The sequence below is a fragment of the Sinocyclocheilus rhinocerous genome, unplaced genomic scaffold (genome assembly GCF_001515625.1).
Source record: "Sinocyclocheilus rhinocerous isolate Xijiao unplaced genomic scaffold, SAMN03320098_v1.1 scaffold299, whole genome shotgun sequence".
Taxonomy (NCBI): Eukaryota; Metazoa; Chordata; class Actinopteri; order Cypriniformes; family Cyprinidae; genus Sinocyclocheilus; species Sinocyclocheilus rhinocerous.
This window is the reverse complement of record NW_015652998.1, coordinates 3,587,981-3,604,110: the sequence shown is the minus strand read 5'-3', so window position 1 is coordinate 3,604,110 and position 16,130 is coordinate 3,587,981. Positions and strand designations below refer to the sequence as shown.

General features: G+C 36.2%; 2 protein-coding genes across 2 annotated transcripts in view; one reads left to right on the top strand and one right to left on the bottom strand.

Annotated features, from left to right (window-relative positions):
- Positions 1–2,595: 2,595 nt before the first annotated feature.
- On the top strand, positions 2,596–6,045 carry LOC107715425 (ras-related protein Rab-39B-like). The gene is made up of 3 exons (XM_016521568.1): positions 2,596–2,761; positions 3,464–3,690; positions 5,017–6,045. Exons 2-3 carry the CDS (start codon positions 3,476–3,478, stop codon positions 5,441–5,443), a joined length of 642 nt encoding a protein of 213 aa, XP_016377054.1. The 5' UTR covers positions 2,596–2,761; positions 3,464–3,475; the 3' UTR covers positions 5,444–6,045.
- A 1,913-nt stretch (positions 6,046–7,958) lies between these two features.
- The window catches only part of LOC107715424 (cationic amino acid transporter 3-like), a 14,346-nt gene continuing 6,174 nt past the window's right edge, over positions 7,959–16,130 (bottom strand). Inside the window, exons 2-12 of the mRNA XM_016521567.1 lie at positions 14,310–14,756; positions 14,055–14,216; positions 12,807–12,978; positions 12,533–12,651; positions 12,175–12,397; positions 11,954–12,093; positions 11,498–11,600; positions 10,577–10,803; positions 9,845–10,011; positions 8,721–8,829; positions 7,959–8,623 (exon numbers count right to left, since the gene is read on the bottom strand). Of these exons, the coding sequence (XP_016377053.1) occupies positions 8,478–8,623; positions 8,721–8,829; positions 9,845–10,011; positions 10,577–10,803; positions 11,498–11,600; positions 11,954–12,093; positions 12,175–12,397; positions 12,533–12,651; positions 12,807–12,978; positions 14,055–14,216; positions 14,310–14,676 (1,935 nt within the window). The 5' untranslated portion in view covers positions 14,677–14,756 and the 3' untranslated portion in view covers positions 7,959–8,477. The remainder of the gene's footprint in view (positions 8,624–8,720; positions 8,830–9,844; positions 10,012–10,576; positions 10,804–11,497; positions 11,601–11,953; positions 12,094–12,174; positions 12,398–12,532; positions 12,652–12,806; positions 12,979–14,054; positions 14,217–14,309; positions 14,757–16,130) is intronic.

The following is a 16,130-nucleotide window of genomic DNA, read 5'->3' as shown; positions in this document are numbered from 1 at the left end:
GTATGTGTGTGTTGTATTTATTTATTTATTTTTATTTAAAAAAGGCCCTAAGCAAAACTTTGTCGGGGGGTGGGGGTTCATAAAGTTATACAGTATTCAGTGAATAATTCTCTCATTTTCTTTTGTTGTTTGATTAACAGATGATGACAGACAGCAGCAGGTTTATACTGAAAGGATGCTGTCACGGAATGCACAGATACTGACAAGCATTCGATTACTTTTCAAAATGTTTATTTTACTTTTACTTTGCCCATAGGGAGGATCGGCTCTGCTTGCACCTGTCTGGTTTTATGTGTTATAGCTCTATGAGGAATATCTTCTAATCAACGTATTGTTGCATTTGGGCTCTTTTTAATTGGGAGAGTTTTCTGAAAATAATACTGTGCCATTTTTCAAGTCCTATGCATGTTTCATAAAGTTACAAGCTAATAGGAAAAACAATTAAATACATTAATTGAGTTTCGAAGCTTTAAATGGTACCTATTTTGTATTATTCCATTCAGTGGTTGCTTAGTAATTTGATTATGATTTTTTTTTTTCGTGGGGCGGGACACCTCGGTTTAAAGGGTTAAAAAAGAAAGTAAATGTAACACCTGTTTTATTTATTTGGTAAGAAAATGAGTTCTGGGGGCCCTGATTATGAAGACACTAATTGTGGTTACTCTTCCCTTCTGGTCTGATTTCATGGCAAGGAACATCCCATACTTTTCCCCTTCAAGTCTTCTCTGCAAAAGAAATATAAATAATTTAAGAGAATGCTTTGACATGAACCATGAGTGTATCGTCTGTCCCACACAAGAAACTCGCAAGTACTGTATGTGCGTCTGACATCTGATTTTCCTTTCTTCTGATGCACAAGGAAAGGAAAAAGTCTAAATCTACATTTGCCCTAATTAGTGCGTTCCATCTGTGAAGACATACCAAGAAAGCGAAATGTCCTTCGGACCAGAGGGTTGAGATAACAACAGTCGCCCATCACAATGATCTTCTCTCGGTTGTCCAGATCCTCTGAGACATACTGCAGCAAGAAGAGCACGGATTCTGTCACTGTAATCTGCAGACAAAAGAAATCAAATAAGAGGCATTCAATGCTACATTTCGTTTGTAGACACTTTCTGTTTTTCTCTCTTTTTTTTGTTTTTTCCTTGATCTTTACTAGAACTAAGATCTAAATGAAGCTCAAATCTAATTCTCTAGGCTTGAAGACAAAATCAGGCTGTATTTCGGCTGTTTGTAACACTGGAACACGCATAAAGACCAATTCATGAACACAATGGATATGATTAGAGGTTGATTTTGTGAAGCCAGTTCCCAGCAAGATCTTGAACCTGATTTTGCCAAACTGGCAGGGTGCACCAGGGTCAAAGGAAGCATGAAAAAAACCACTCGCAATTAGTGCTGGATGGTTTTTAAAGAATAAAACTGTAGAAAGCTATGGGTGTTTTATGATAACTTGCGATAAACTGATTCAGTCTGATTTATGCAATCCAGGGCCTTTCAAATGGCTTGCATCAATAACAAATGCATTGAATCCTGTATAGGGTCAACTTTATGGTGAACAAGACGCTGTGGCATAACCTAAAGAAGGCTGTACTATCAACCCAGACATATTGATAAAGTGAAACATTTGTGGGGAGGGATGGTCCAAAATTGTTCAAAAGTCTTTTAAGCAGCTACAGAAAACATGTAGTGAAGATTTTGCTGCTAAAGGAGGATCCACAAGTTACTAAATTCAGGGTTTGACGTACTTTCTCCATTCTGCTGTGAATGTATTCAAGAAAATACAAGTTATTAAAGGTTTTACTTACTTTCCTATCGTAAAAATGTACAAGTATATTTGCGTGTTATTAGTTTAGTACGGTGGCCGTGAAGTGCAAAGCAAATCACAATTCTGAAAACAAAATAACAAATTACAAATGCAAATGCAAGTTTAAAAAACAAAATAACAATTCAGAAAGCACAACAACAATTCAGAAAACATTATAACAAGTCAGAAAACACAATGACAAATCCGAAAACAAATTAACAAGTCAAAAAATACAACGACAAATCAGACAAACCGGAAGAGGTAGGTATAGTTTGAGACAGCGCCACCGTTTGGGATTACTCACCGCTGACTGCACGAGACATCTGTCAATCAACATATACAGGGAAGAACCAGGATTTGTCGTTGTGTTTTCTGACTTGTTATTTTGTTTTCGAATTTGTCATTGTGTTTTCTGACTTGTTATAATGTTTTCTGAATTGTTGTTGTGCTTTCTGAATTGTTATTTTGTTTTTTAGACTTGCATTTGCATTTGTAATTTGTTATTTTGTTTGATTGATTTGCTTTGCACTTCACGGCCACCGTATGAATGAGAGCGAGCAGAGATTTGCGACCCCGCCAGCTGTGCGTCGCTCTATCAGTTATTACGGTAATGGTACTGATGAGTCAGGCTATATGATGCTGATGATACTGCTGCCATTTCATCAGCACATTTTCACAAACATCTCTTTATCCCTAATCATGAGACTGACAATATGAATTTACAAATAATTTATGTGCATTCCGAAAGTAAAAGGTCTTAATGCAAACGCCCCAGTCGATTATGATCATTCGGTGCATATTCAAAGCGGGACTGGTTGCACATTTATCCTCAAAAACATTCGGGTGTGCTTGGATGCCTTGCCTGGGAACGTCACGGTATTATACGCTTTCTGACTGAAAGACAGCGAAGAATATGGGGCTTGCCATCCTCAGACACTGAGAAGCATAACCAAGGTAATAATTACACGAAAGATACAATAATATGTGTTCAGAGAGCGATTTCTCTAAACCTCGACTCATAGGCCTGCAAGCATCTATGCTTTAGCTAGCTTTAGAAACTCGTATATAGAGAGATGCTAAGTTGTTATAAAATTTATTATCGCTTGAGATCGTGTTAAACAGTTTATTATTAATTATGAAACTATATTAATACTATTACATTTTAACATAAAAATTCAGGTCTGATACTTATAAACGCACTGAGATTCACATAGGCCTACTCAAAAAGGATTTTATTGACACATTTTGGTCAATTTGACCACAGTTATAACAATTTTTCAACATCATTCCAATGTATAAATGTTTAATAGTTTGGACTGCCAAACAAATCCAGGGTCTCGCATCATATATGGAATAAGGTAATTATACATAACATCTATTTGAAGGATAGTCGTCCATTTAAAGAGCGAGGCTCAGCTGATAGTCTATTCTAATGCTCATCTACATCTGATCCTTAAAAATACTTTCATACTAATAATGTCATAATAATGATGACTTTGAGCTGAATAAAACACAAAAATGAAAATTCAAGGATAAGTAAGTGTTGAGAAAATTTTCATTTTTAGGTGAACAATTCCTCTAACAAAGTACATTTTTAGGTTTACTCAGAAAATATTACTGTGAAAAATGAATTTTGACACTGTTATTCATTGACAGATCAAATAAGATATGGAAGCTATATGGCTGTACCAGTTCCGGCTGATTGTCATTGGCGACTCGACGGTGGGGAAGTCTTGTTTGATCAGACGCTTCACAGAAGGACGTTTTGCACAGGTGTCTGATCCTACTGTTGGCGTAGACTTCTTCTCCCGTCTGGTAGAGATTGAACCAGGCAAACGCATCAAGCTTCAGATCTGGGACACGGCAGGCCAAGAGAGATTCAGGTACATCTGGTGGTATTTGATGACATTTACATGTAGCTATCACAGCTAGCCTACATGTATTCTCTAATTGTTAATTCAAAATAGGAGATTTGTGGCTTTTTGTCTATGTTTGTTAGCTTTGAGGCTATCTAAATGCTAATGTACACCTAAACATTGGCAAAATTAATTTTTAGCAGATAAATGCATTTCAAATGCACAGTCTTTCTCTTCCAGGAAAACAAGCCAAAATTTTTTATTCCTCATCCTGCACTAGATTTTTTGACCAGTCAAATGCTTTCTAAAATGTGAATGTCCCATAAACGCTATAGGCACACATTAACACAGCTGCTTAATGACTTCATTGTGCTTAAGGAGGAAGTTAATTTTGTGATTTTATTTATTTTTTCATTTTTTTATTTAAAATGAAAAATGTTGGAATGGCCTTACATGCTAGTTTTTTAATATGTAGGTTTCATGGATTTGATTTCAACATTTCCTTATAAGAGGACAGTACATGCAATCTCAGACATTAAACACAAATAAAACATTTTAATACACTGACAGAAGAAATATTACTGTGCACTTATTACACTGGTGTAGAAACAGTTTCCACTCAGAAATTGCGAGTGAATTTCACAAATAATTGCAAAGAAATGGCAAGTCAAACATTGAATTAATCATATATAATAATGAAATTTGGAAGTAGAATAACTTAAATAGTAGCATCTTGTAAAATGTACTCCAATAATCTTTGTTTTTCTCAAAAATTTCCTCACAAAGTAATATTGTTCCCAATCTGGATATTTTTATGCTTCAAACTTTTATGTCTTTCCTTATCTCATATTCAAGTGTTCCATTTGTATATATACAGATTCAGTAGTTTTTGTCTTCATTATGATATCAGGACAGATATTTCTGACTTTTAGATATATATATATATTTTTTATTTTTTTATTTTAATAAATTAAAAACATTCCAATGATAGAAGAAGTGTGTCATTGTACATATGGATCGCATTAAATAAATTAAAAGATAGGACAAAAAAAGAGCATCATATTAGTCTCTACATCTACATCAGATTTCATAAACTATTTCAAACTGGTCACTAATTTCCTGGATTTCAGGCTGTAACCATTTTCTGGTTATAGCTTCCTTATAGGCTATTATCATCAGTTCCCTTCAAGTATTTACATGCTAGTTTAATGTAATTTAATACAAATTAATTCATCCTTTTGAATATAAAATACTGCTCATCCACATGCAGCCACTAATTTATATGATGTAATATGCAACGTGTTCCACCACCTGTCTGATATCGTCTGCTCTTCTCCTCTGTATGTGATCTAGATCTATCACAAGGGCTTATTATCGTAATTCAGTGGGTGGCCTTTTGCTTTTCGACATCACCAACCTCCGCTCCTTCCAGAATGTCCACGAGTGGCTGGAGGAAGCGCGCAGTCACGTGCAGCCGCACAGCATTGTCGTCATACTGGTCGGCCACAAGTGTGACCCGGAGCAGCAGCGGCAGGTGAGCCAGCAGGAGGCCGAGAAACTGGCAGCCGCTTACGGCATGCGCTACGTGGAGACCTCGGCCCGCGACGCCATAAATGTAGAGAGGGCCTTCACGGAGCTGACGCGCGATATCTACGATCTAGTCAAAAGTGGTGACATCACCATCCAGGAGGGCTGGGAGGGTGTTAAGAGCGGTTTTGTGCCCAACGTGGTGCATTCATCCGAGGAGGTGACCAAGAGCGACCGCCGCTGCCTCTGTTGATCAAGTGACTTCTGTATCATGCTCCTTCACTGCAAAACCAGTGCTGTCGTTCTCCCTTAGCTTGACAACCCACAAATACTCTAGTCCCCTCCATCAATGTTTCCTGCTTTCAAATAAAGTTCCTATTGTCTTTAAAGCCAATTGAAATAATGACCTAAATATCAGCAAATGTGAATTTCCTGGAGCTTTGGCAAGTCTTCTCGGTCAATCTGGCAGGATGGAACCAAGAGAACTGAGTTGTGGGAACCGTTTAAGTAAAAAAAATGCAGAAACACTGATCCTTTGGAGCAAAGACTGATCCGAAGTTCACACCAGAATTCACCCAGAAATGATGGATCATTTGAGAGCACGTACAGGAAGACCACACCAATCCAAACATCCCATTGGATTAAATAGCCCCTAATGTGTTCACTAAAGATACTCATTAATAATCCTTTTCTGTAATTCCTTTTTGAATGACATTCCTAGTTTTATTCAGAAAGGATGCATTAAATTGATCAAAGGTGACAGTAAAGACATCAATAATATTACAGAAGTTCAAATATATGCGGTTCTTTCAACTTTCTATTCATCAAAGAAAAGGGAAAAACAATTATATTAAGCAGCACAACTGTTTGTACCATTGATAATTTTAAGAAATGTTTCTTGGGCACCAAATCAGCTGATGTCTGTAGCACCATGAGACACTGAAGAATGGAGTAATGACTACTTTGCTACTACAGGAATGAATTACAGTTTGAAATATATTATAATAGAACAAATTCAAACTGTAATAATATTTCACAATATTGCCATTTTTACTGTATTTTTGATCAAATTAATGCAGCCTTGGTGAAAATAATAGACTCCGTTCAAAACATAAAAAAAATCTTACCAACCCCAATGTTTTGAATGGTAGTCTATGTTGATTATTTATATGCTGAGACCTCTGATTTCAAAAATTCAACAGTAGGGGGAGAAATTCTGTTCCTTATGGTCAAACCTCATCGCCTGATGAGGAGAAAATGATTAATTTCGCCTGCAGAGGTCATACCAATAATGGGGAATATGAGAAGTCTCTTTTTCCTTCAAGGTTTCACACCGATTGTTAAATGATCCAATACACACTAAATAAAATGCATTTTCAACCACTACATTCAAATCTCTTGAGATCATCTGTAAACATTCCTGAAAACGTTCAGTTATGGGGAGCCACATTTGAGTTTCCCGCCTTTTTCCTCATTCAAAATGGGTCATGTTGTCACTAGACACTTTTTCCAGAGACTTTACCAATACAGCGATTTGTAAAGCACTGTTAAATCGTGTCCGGACATGAACTCAACAGCCAAGCTGCCAAGAACAAGTTTAAATGGAAACAAAAAAAAACAAAAAAAATAATAATAATAATAACAATCTGGTCAAAAATAGTGACACTTTTTCTCAATTATCTACACCTTCAGATATGAAACAAAGGCCGTTTAAAACCTGTTTCTTTAGGTCTTCAGTCTTCAGGCAAGTTTAAGTTTGACCCTTGACCTGTGAGTTGGTTATTACAGTAAGTTAGCACAGTAACCATAGTTTCTGCTCAAATATTACAGTTAATACTGTTAAAAATTAAAGATTATTATGGGGTATTTCCTTCAAACAATATAGGAAGCTTTCAGAATCTTTCAAGTCAGCGGTGGTTACTATCACATTACCAGTTGGTACAGATTACTGTAGATACACCACCGTTAAGAAGTTTGGAGTAGTTACAATTTTTGCTTTTGATAGAAGTCTCTTATGCTCATCAAGGCTACATTTATTTGTAAAAAATAAAAAATAAAAATTAAATTATAACTCTAAATAACCGTTTTCTATTTTAATATATTTTAAAATGCAGCCTTTTAATATTTTAATACATTGTAAGTTTAATATAATTTTATTATATTAAAATTAATTTAATTATTTTCATTATTTTTTCAAGATTCTTTGATGGTAATTATTTGAAATAGAAATCTTTTCTAATATTATACATGTCTTTATGGTCATTTTTCAATTTAAGGCATACTTCCAGAATAAGAGTATTAAATTCTTTAAAAAAACTAAAAACTTTTGAACGGTAGTGTAAGTAGTTTTAGCAGAAACAATAGTTACTAAGGCAACCTTCCATAAATGTCATCTAGAAACACTGTTATACAGTATACTGAAGTAAAATCATCAAGTTTAAGGAAGTTGGATGGGTAAACTATACATGTCCATATAAAACAGTTTTTCCCAAAAATAATTTAATCTTTTGTAAAGCGGAACAGATTCTGGCGCAACCTTGTATAATCCATTCAAAACACTCTCTCTCACACACACACACACACACTGTAAAATACATCAAAATCATTTTATACCACATTGGCCAATAACATTATCCCAACATACAGCAGACAGCAGTGCTAATAGCACACTGTCATGCTTAGGAAATGGAAACCGTTTTTCTATCCATTCACTCTCAAAGACGTGGGATTTTAGCAGTGCTAAACATGTCTAAAAGCTTTTCAGTCAGTTTTTTTTTTTTAGTTTCAGTTCTTCAATTATTCTGTCTAACAGTAACCAATGACCACAAATACTGTCTAACGGTATTGCCATTTTCAAATTCTGAACACTAGGGGGCCCTGTTGTACTTCACAACCTCGTGCTGGGAAACCAGGAGGTGGAAGGAGACCATTTTGGACCCAAAGGCTTTAGCGCACAAACAATGTGCTTGGAACTCGATCCTGAAAACAAAATACCCTGTACACAGTCAGCTCACTGTCTGCCAGACAATATGGCCATTACAGCAGCAGCCGCAGGACTTTCAAACCAGCATTTACAGTACTGGAGGGCCAAGGCTGCATGACAACCTCTAACGGAAAACTCTTGGGGCTCTTTTAAGAAGAACCTGATCATTTCGAGAGGATGAGAAATCCTTTTGCAATTGAGATGTTTGGGGCAGTGTCTACAATAAATGAGCCATGACTTTTACAATAAATCTGCAGACTTCAACGAAAACACATAGGGCAGCATGCCCATCTTTCTCTCCCTATCAAGGAGAAATGCCCTCCACTTCACTCTCCTCACCGCCTATATATATGGGGCTTTTGTTCTGAAGGGCTGGCTCGTATTTTCGGAGGGAGCTGTTCATGCCCTCGGTGCTGTTCCGGATGCCGTAGCCAAAGTAGATTGCAAAACCTGGGAACGGACATGAGAAAAGAAGTGGGTGGTTTGGAAGGAAGGAAACAAATAGGATGCTATCGCAGGCAGGAGCTAAATGAACAGATGTACTCACCGACACCCATCCACACGGTGAAGCGGCACCAGGTGGCCACGTCCAGCTGCATCATGAGATAGATGTTGACAAAGATACTGAACAGGGGCAGCCAGGGCAACAGAGGCACCTGCACACAGGAAGATTAAGAAACTGTATGACCTTTCAAATATGAGCAAATCTGAAAATACTAGTCATCGTAGACTTGCTGATTTTGTAAATGGTTACAGAGGAAAAACTGAGCATCATACACTCAACCACTTCATAGGCCGTTCTGAACAGAACAAACTCATGCAGAAATATGTGCCTTGTTGCTAGGAGACGCATGACAAATGAAAACTATGCGTGCTAAAATCAACTCAAAATATCAAAAATGTTTGATATCATCCAAGTGGAAGGAATCATAGTCTGGAGACCATCTGAAATCCATTTTTTCCATTTTAGTATTTCTGGATTCCATTTTAATGGTTAAATTACATTTTGGTATTAAAAATGCATGTCTAATTAATTAATGGAAACGTTTAAGAAAAATGTCATTTTTAGGGCACTATAAAAATCTTTTTTTGTTTTTTCCTCCAAATTCTGTTATATTTTCCCCAAATTCCATGTTTTTTTTTTTTTTTTTACAGAAGTAGGGCCCTTAGAAATGTTTTATTTTTTTCCAGATCTCTCTGTTGTTTGTTTGAATTTTTCTAGATTTATGTTTTACAAATACAAATTTATTGTCTGTGGTAATCAAATAAAGGCATAAATCATTAACAAATTAATTAATCTTTTAAAATGTAATCAAATTCAAATTTTTAAATTCTCTTCATTTTTGGCAATCAGACATAGGTTTACTGTTAAATGAAAAAATTGAAGAAAAATTCGGTGACAATGCGTGTGATATTATAAATAAAATTTTCATAGGGCCACAGATTTATTGCTACACAGAAGAAAGGAATTAATTCAGCTTTGTAATGGCATGAGGGCAAGTAAATGCTGCCAGAACTTTCATTTATGGGTGATCTGTCCCTTTAAGTCTGTGAGTATTTATGTTGTAATAACCCATTTCCTTTTACATCACTTCAGTGCTTACGGTTAAGCCCGAGGCAAAGATTTATAGCATAATAAAGGGCAAAATCAATAATGAGGACATCTGGTACCTTGAAGGTGAGAGCTTCCTTGCTCTCAGGCTGCCTACAGATCACAATGACACACAGGATGCACAGCAGGACCAGAATGACACACGTCATCACCCACACGATCTCAAGATTCACCATGGCTTCCAGACGCAGAGCCAAAACCATGCACAGCACGGTGATCAGCACAGCTACAAAGACAAGAGAATATTGGAATTAGTCCATAATCAACAGATTCAGGATCAGCCAAATCTATTACTGAATCACAATTAAATAAATGCAAATATGAACGCACATACATACACTACCATTTAAATGTTTGGGTATTTTTTTATATTTTTGAAAGAAGGCTCTTGTAGAGTAAAACGGTAATACTGTGAAATATGATTACAATTTTAAATGACCGTTTTCTATTTTAATACATTTCAAAGGTGAATTTTTAGCAGAAATCATTTCAATATGATTAATTGGTGCTCAATAATATTATCAAAAACATATTTATTGCTTAATATTTTTGTGATACATTTTGTCCAGGATTCTTTGATAACTAGAAAGTTCAAAAGATTTTTAAATGACAATTAATGCATCCTTGCTGAACCAGTAATTTTATGATTTTTGTTTGTTTATAATATAGATAAAATCCCTAACTCACACTTTTATAGTTCACACAATTTTCACATTGTTATTTTTGGATCAGCTGTCCCTTTAATAGCTATCATTCATCAAGCAGTGACAATGAAGCACATCTTCACTCACAGATAACAGCGGTTGTGACGTAGACAATAGTTCCTGACATTTCAGTCGGCGAGTCCTGGGAAGGAACCAGGAGGAGTTTCGGGGAGAATTTCTCTTTGCGGGGATTGTCATCCAGGTCTGTGCCATATTCATCTCCACTATCTCCACATACAGCCACCTTCTCCCCACCGACCAGTTCCACCAGTTTCTCAGTCTGACTGGAAGAGCTCAGGGTGCCTGGCTGATATCTACAGACAAAAAGATCCGTTGAGTCAAACCAAGTACATAAATGACCCAACAGCAAACCCACAACATGCATTGTTGTTAATCAGTTTACATAACGCAAAAGTGAAAAGTTTAGGGTCAATAAGATATTTTTTAATACTTTTATTCAGCAAGAATGCATTAAATTGATCATTTTATTATTTCAAATAAATAATTTCTATTAAATGCTATTCTTTTCAATTTTTTAATCATCAAAGAATACCAGGGGGGGAAAAAGTATCATGGTTACTACAAAAATATTAAGCAGCACAGCTGTTTTCAAAATTGATAATAATAAGAAATGTTTCTGGAGCACCAATACACTACGTTTTGAAATATATTTAAATACAAATCAGTTATTTTAAATAATAATATATTGTAATAGTATTTTAACAATAATACCATTTTAGTGTATTTTTGATCAAATAAATCCAGTCTTGTTGAGAGAGACTTCTTACAGACTTAAAACATTTGACCAGTAGTGTACAAAAAAATTGGCCAAACATAAAGGTAATTTACATAAAGGAGTTACATAAACAGTTTTTAAATGGAAATGGTTGTATTATACTAAATTATGAATTATGCATACTAAATTAGGAAAAACATGTACAATATGGCCTCTCTAAACAATTTAGGCAGTTGAAAGTAGCAGTGTTTGTGATGTTGGGTTTAACCTACCTGAGGATGAGAACACACACGGCCACCAGAGAGTATGCAAGCAATGTCCCAATGGACATGAGATCAACCAAAGCAGCCAAATCAAACAGAAACGCCATGAAGGAAGAAAAAAAAAAAAAAAAAAAAAAGATAAAACAAACAAGTTTGAAAATCCAACCATATCAAATCTTACATAACATCCCCACCTTTAAGAGGTTAAACGCCAGACACAATGTGATAAAAGCTATCGCTGCCATGGAAATATACGTTTTTATCAGTAGCAGCCACAAAAACAAACATTATGTTTCCATTTCTGCAGCACTGCACTGGGTAGCTCCGCCCACTGTCAAATCTCATTGGTCCAAAATCCACATAACTGTATACTAAACAAACAAGTATGTTCTGATTGGCTGCCGCATTTCCGATTTCAGTTGGAACAAAAATTTGTGAACAAACAAACGAAAAAACGTCTCACACCTGCCACTATTCCAGACACAACAGTCGCCAGCAGCGGAGTTTTGGTTCTCTTGTTCATCCTGGAGAGGGAACGGAAGAGCAGCCCGTCCTCTGCCATAGCGTAGATCACTCGAGGCATAGGGAACATGGAGCCCAACAAACTACGATAAAATAAAACAAAGATTGAGATAAATGGAAAATGTTGAACGAAAACATAACAGGAAAATAAGTTCTTGAGTTACCTTGTCGAAAGGGCACAGAGTGAACCAACGGCTACAATATAACGTGCCGGTGCCCAGCCCACGTAACTGAAGGCCTCGGGCAGGGGACTCTGGGTGTTGAGTTTGTAGTAGGGCATCATGAGCGTAAGAGCAGCTGACACACCAAAGTAAGCAAAGAAGCAAATGAGCAGAGAGGCCACAATGCCCACAGGGATGGAGCGCATCGGGTTCTTGGCTTCCTCACCTACAGGAAAAAATAAGGTTAAAGTGAACCACATACATTTATGACTCACCCTGCAGATGGTTTCAGAAGAAACAAAAACAAAATGTTCAGCAATCAGTATTCGTGCTCTATAATTATGACATTTAAAAGACGTACTTGTTGTAGCAATGCAATCAAAGCCCACAAAGGCGTAGAAACAGGTGGCTGCGCCAGATAAGATGCCGCCAAAGCCGAACGGTGCGAAACCTCCACTTCCAAATGTGCTTTCAACCCTTCTGTGAGAACAAATGGATTTGTCAAGTCTCTTGCATGCATTTTGTGCACAAAATCACATTATCCACTGCACAACTGTAAGAAATCCTCATTTGCACCACTTCAAAAGCAGCTTGTGGCTGAAACGATGAGCAGGATTCTTTCATGTCAAACTTACTCTGGTTCGGTGATATTTGTATCATTGACGAAGTCCTCATATGTGAGGTTCCAGTTGGCCGTGTTGCCTTTGACAAAGCCAGAGATAATGACAAAGCCCAGGACTATCAGGTTGATCCCAGTGAAGATCTTGTTCACCAGAGCAGACTCACTTACACCAAAAGCAAGCAGTCCTGAGGAGGAAATCGCAAATCAAAATCAGAAACCTCTTATTTAATAATTCAGTTATAACAATTTCAGTTTTATTTTTTTTCACTCAAATGTATAGAGATTACATGTGTACTGATTATTACACTATTTAAACTTTATGCTTAGGGATAAATGTTCATAAGGTCATATTATTACTTTGAATTATAATTTTAAATTTAACACTTTTTTACTATTTAAATTTATTACTTGATCATAAAAACTAGGGATGCACAATATATTGGTACCATACTGTTTACTTGTAGATATTAGAGATTTTTTTTTTTGGTAACACTTTTAGGGTTTAGGGACCAATTCTCACTATTAACTAGTTGCCTATTATTAACATATTGGCTGTTTATTAGTACTTATAAAGCACACATTCTGCATGACCATATTCTACATCCCTAATCCTACCCAATATCTAAACCTAACAACTATCTTACTAACTATTAATAAGCAGCAAATGAGGAGTTTATTGAGGCAAAAGTCGTTAATGGTTTGTTAATAGTGAGAATTGGACCTTAAAATAAAGAGTGACCTTTTTTTTATCTGCATCGGCCAACATCAAATATTTAATTATGGATGCTCATTTCCGGTTTTTGCATCTGTGTCATCTTTTTCATCATCTAACCCTCACTTAAAGTTAATGTTTAACACTTTAATTTTTGTACATTTAAGTACAATGTAAATGTAATCTTCAGCCAATATCCAAATGAATTATGAATTATAATATTGTTGTGATGCCTGAATTTACTTGTAACATTTAAACTGGTTGATTTTTTTTTTTTTGTGTATTTTATTTATTTATTTATTTACTCAAAATAATATAGAACTTGATCTGTTTTATTAAATGGTTATCGGCTATAAAAAATGGTTTAGCTACAATTTTAATATCGGTGGATCTCTAATAATCATTTTTCATGAAAAAAATGTATAATTTTAGCGTTTACCAAGTGGTTGTTCTGATTATTAAATAAAGAGACATTTAAAAAATAAAAAAAAATCTGTAAATCTTTAAAAACTATATTTAAATCATGATTTCTAGTTTTAGATTTCTCACCAGTGAGCAGCAGGATGAGAATGAGGGCAAACAGGTCCGGATATTCTGCAAGAACTTTCCCAGGAACCTTCATGGCCATGGATGCCCTGAAGAATGTAGAGATCTTCTGCTCGACCAAGTTATCGAACGTAGAGCTCCACGCTCGCCCCACACTAGCTGTACCTGAAAACAAGAACCAGCTTTTTTATTGCAGTTATAGTGATAACTAACTTGATTTCGCCAAAATGATCATTAACTGCTACTGGACACACTTACCTATAACATATGAGAGGATGAGGTTCCAACCAGTGATGAAGGCCCAGATTTCTCCCACTGTCACATAGCTGTACAAGTACGCAGATCCAGTCTTAGGGACTCGTGCGCCGAACTCTGCATAGCACAGTCCAGCCAGCATGGAGGAAAGTGCGGCCACAAGGAAGCATAAGATGATAGCAGGACCTGCCTTCTCTCTCGCAACCTCCCCAGCCAACACATAGACTCCAGCGCCAAGTGTGGAGCCCACGCCGAGCGCCACCAGATCTAGAGTGGACAGACACCGAGCGAACCGTGTTTCCTCCCCAGAGCAGTCCAGCACACGACGGCGCAGCAGCGCATGCCCAAAAGATGCCATTTTGTCCACCATGGTTAATGCAGAATGAGGTGACAGAACTGGTGAGGTTCTTGGATGTGCTTGTTTTTTGGAGCTCTCAGTTACTTATGCGCCTAGAAGAGCACAAAGAAGAGGAAGGAAGAATTAGACATATTTGGGTGTGACAGTCGGTTGCCCAAGGCAGTACACCAAGGATTGAACTAACCGGTTTAGTCAGGACATATCTAATTCCCCCCCCGCTGAACTTAGTGTTCATCACACCTCACTGCCAAATTTCAGTGAATGCGTCATTTTGTGATTCTTACTGCAGAAGGAATTACAAAGAATTCCCAGAATACAAGAGTTCTTTGGAACAAGGATTTGTCCCAAATCTTCAGATTTCTACCCTCTAATTAAATAGTCAGTTAGGGCCGGATAAAAAAATTTAATCAATTACACACTGATCCAGTAAAGCACTATTCCCAGAGGAAAAGTAAGGCAACAAACTTCATGACATGAATGTGGAACTTCGTCCTGTTCACAACCAAGACCATATCTGATTTGATTAACAAAAGTGAAAAATAATAGCAATCAAAGACAGTATCAAGCGACAGTGAAAATTCACATTCATTTTTCCATCGATATTTGGTTTTTAAAAATAACATACAGTACTGTTCAAAAATTTGGGGTCGGTAAGATTTTAATGTTTTTGAAGTCTCTTATGCTCACCAAGGCTGCATTTATTTAATCAAAAAATAAAGTATAAACTTTATATTATAAACTATATTAAAAGTATAAACTTATTAAACTATATTAAATTCAGAAACATTTCTTATCAATGGCTGAAAACTTGTGCTGTTTAACATTTTTACTAGGGATGCACCGATACCACTTTTTCCAGTACTCGCCCGATACCGATACTTTTATTTTTGGTACTTGCCGATACAGAGTACCGATACCAATATTTTTATTGCATTTGTACATTTTTTAAATATTGGGTACAGAAACCAAAAGAGTATGTATAATGTTAGTTGGTTAACTTCATTTATCAAATAGATACAGTCAAACCAAAATGTATTCAGACACCTTCAACATTTCTCACATTATCACAGTTTATTCGCTATAGTTTAGAAAATGGTAATAAAATATGACAAGAACTCAGAGTTAAACTGGGTCAGAACAAATTCAGCTTGATAATGTTAGATAACTTTGATAGAAAGATATGTAATAGATTACAATCAACCAAAAATTATTCAGACAGCTGTTAGTATGACAGTATTTACACAACTATGAATACTTAGTCGGGCAGCCCTTACCCTTAATGACAGCCTGTAGTCTCCTGGGCATGCAAACCTGAACTTCAATTTTTTTTCCCCCAGACTCGGTCTGAATAATTTTTAATAATCAGTTTTACTGGTAGTCCACTATATGAAGAATTTTTGGGTATGATTTGTCACAGTTTACTTTATTTTGCCATCCTCACTTACATAAATTAACTATAGTGTCCT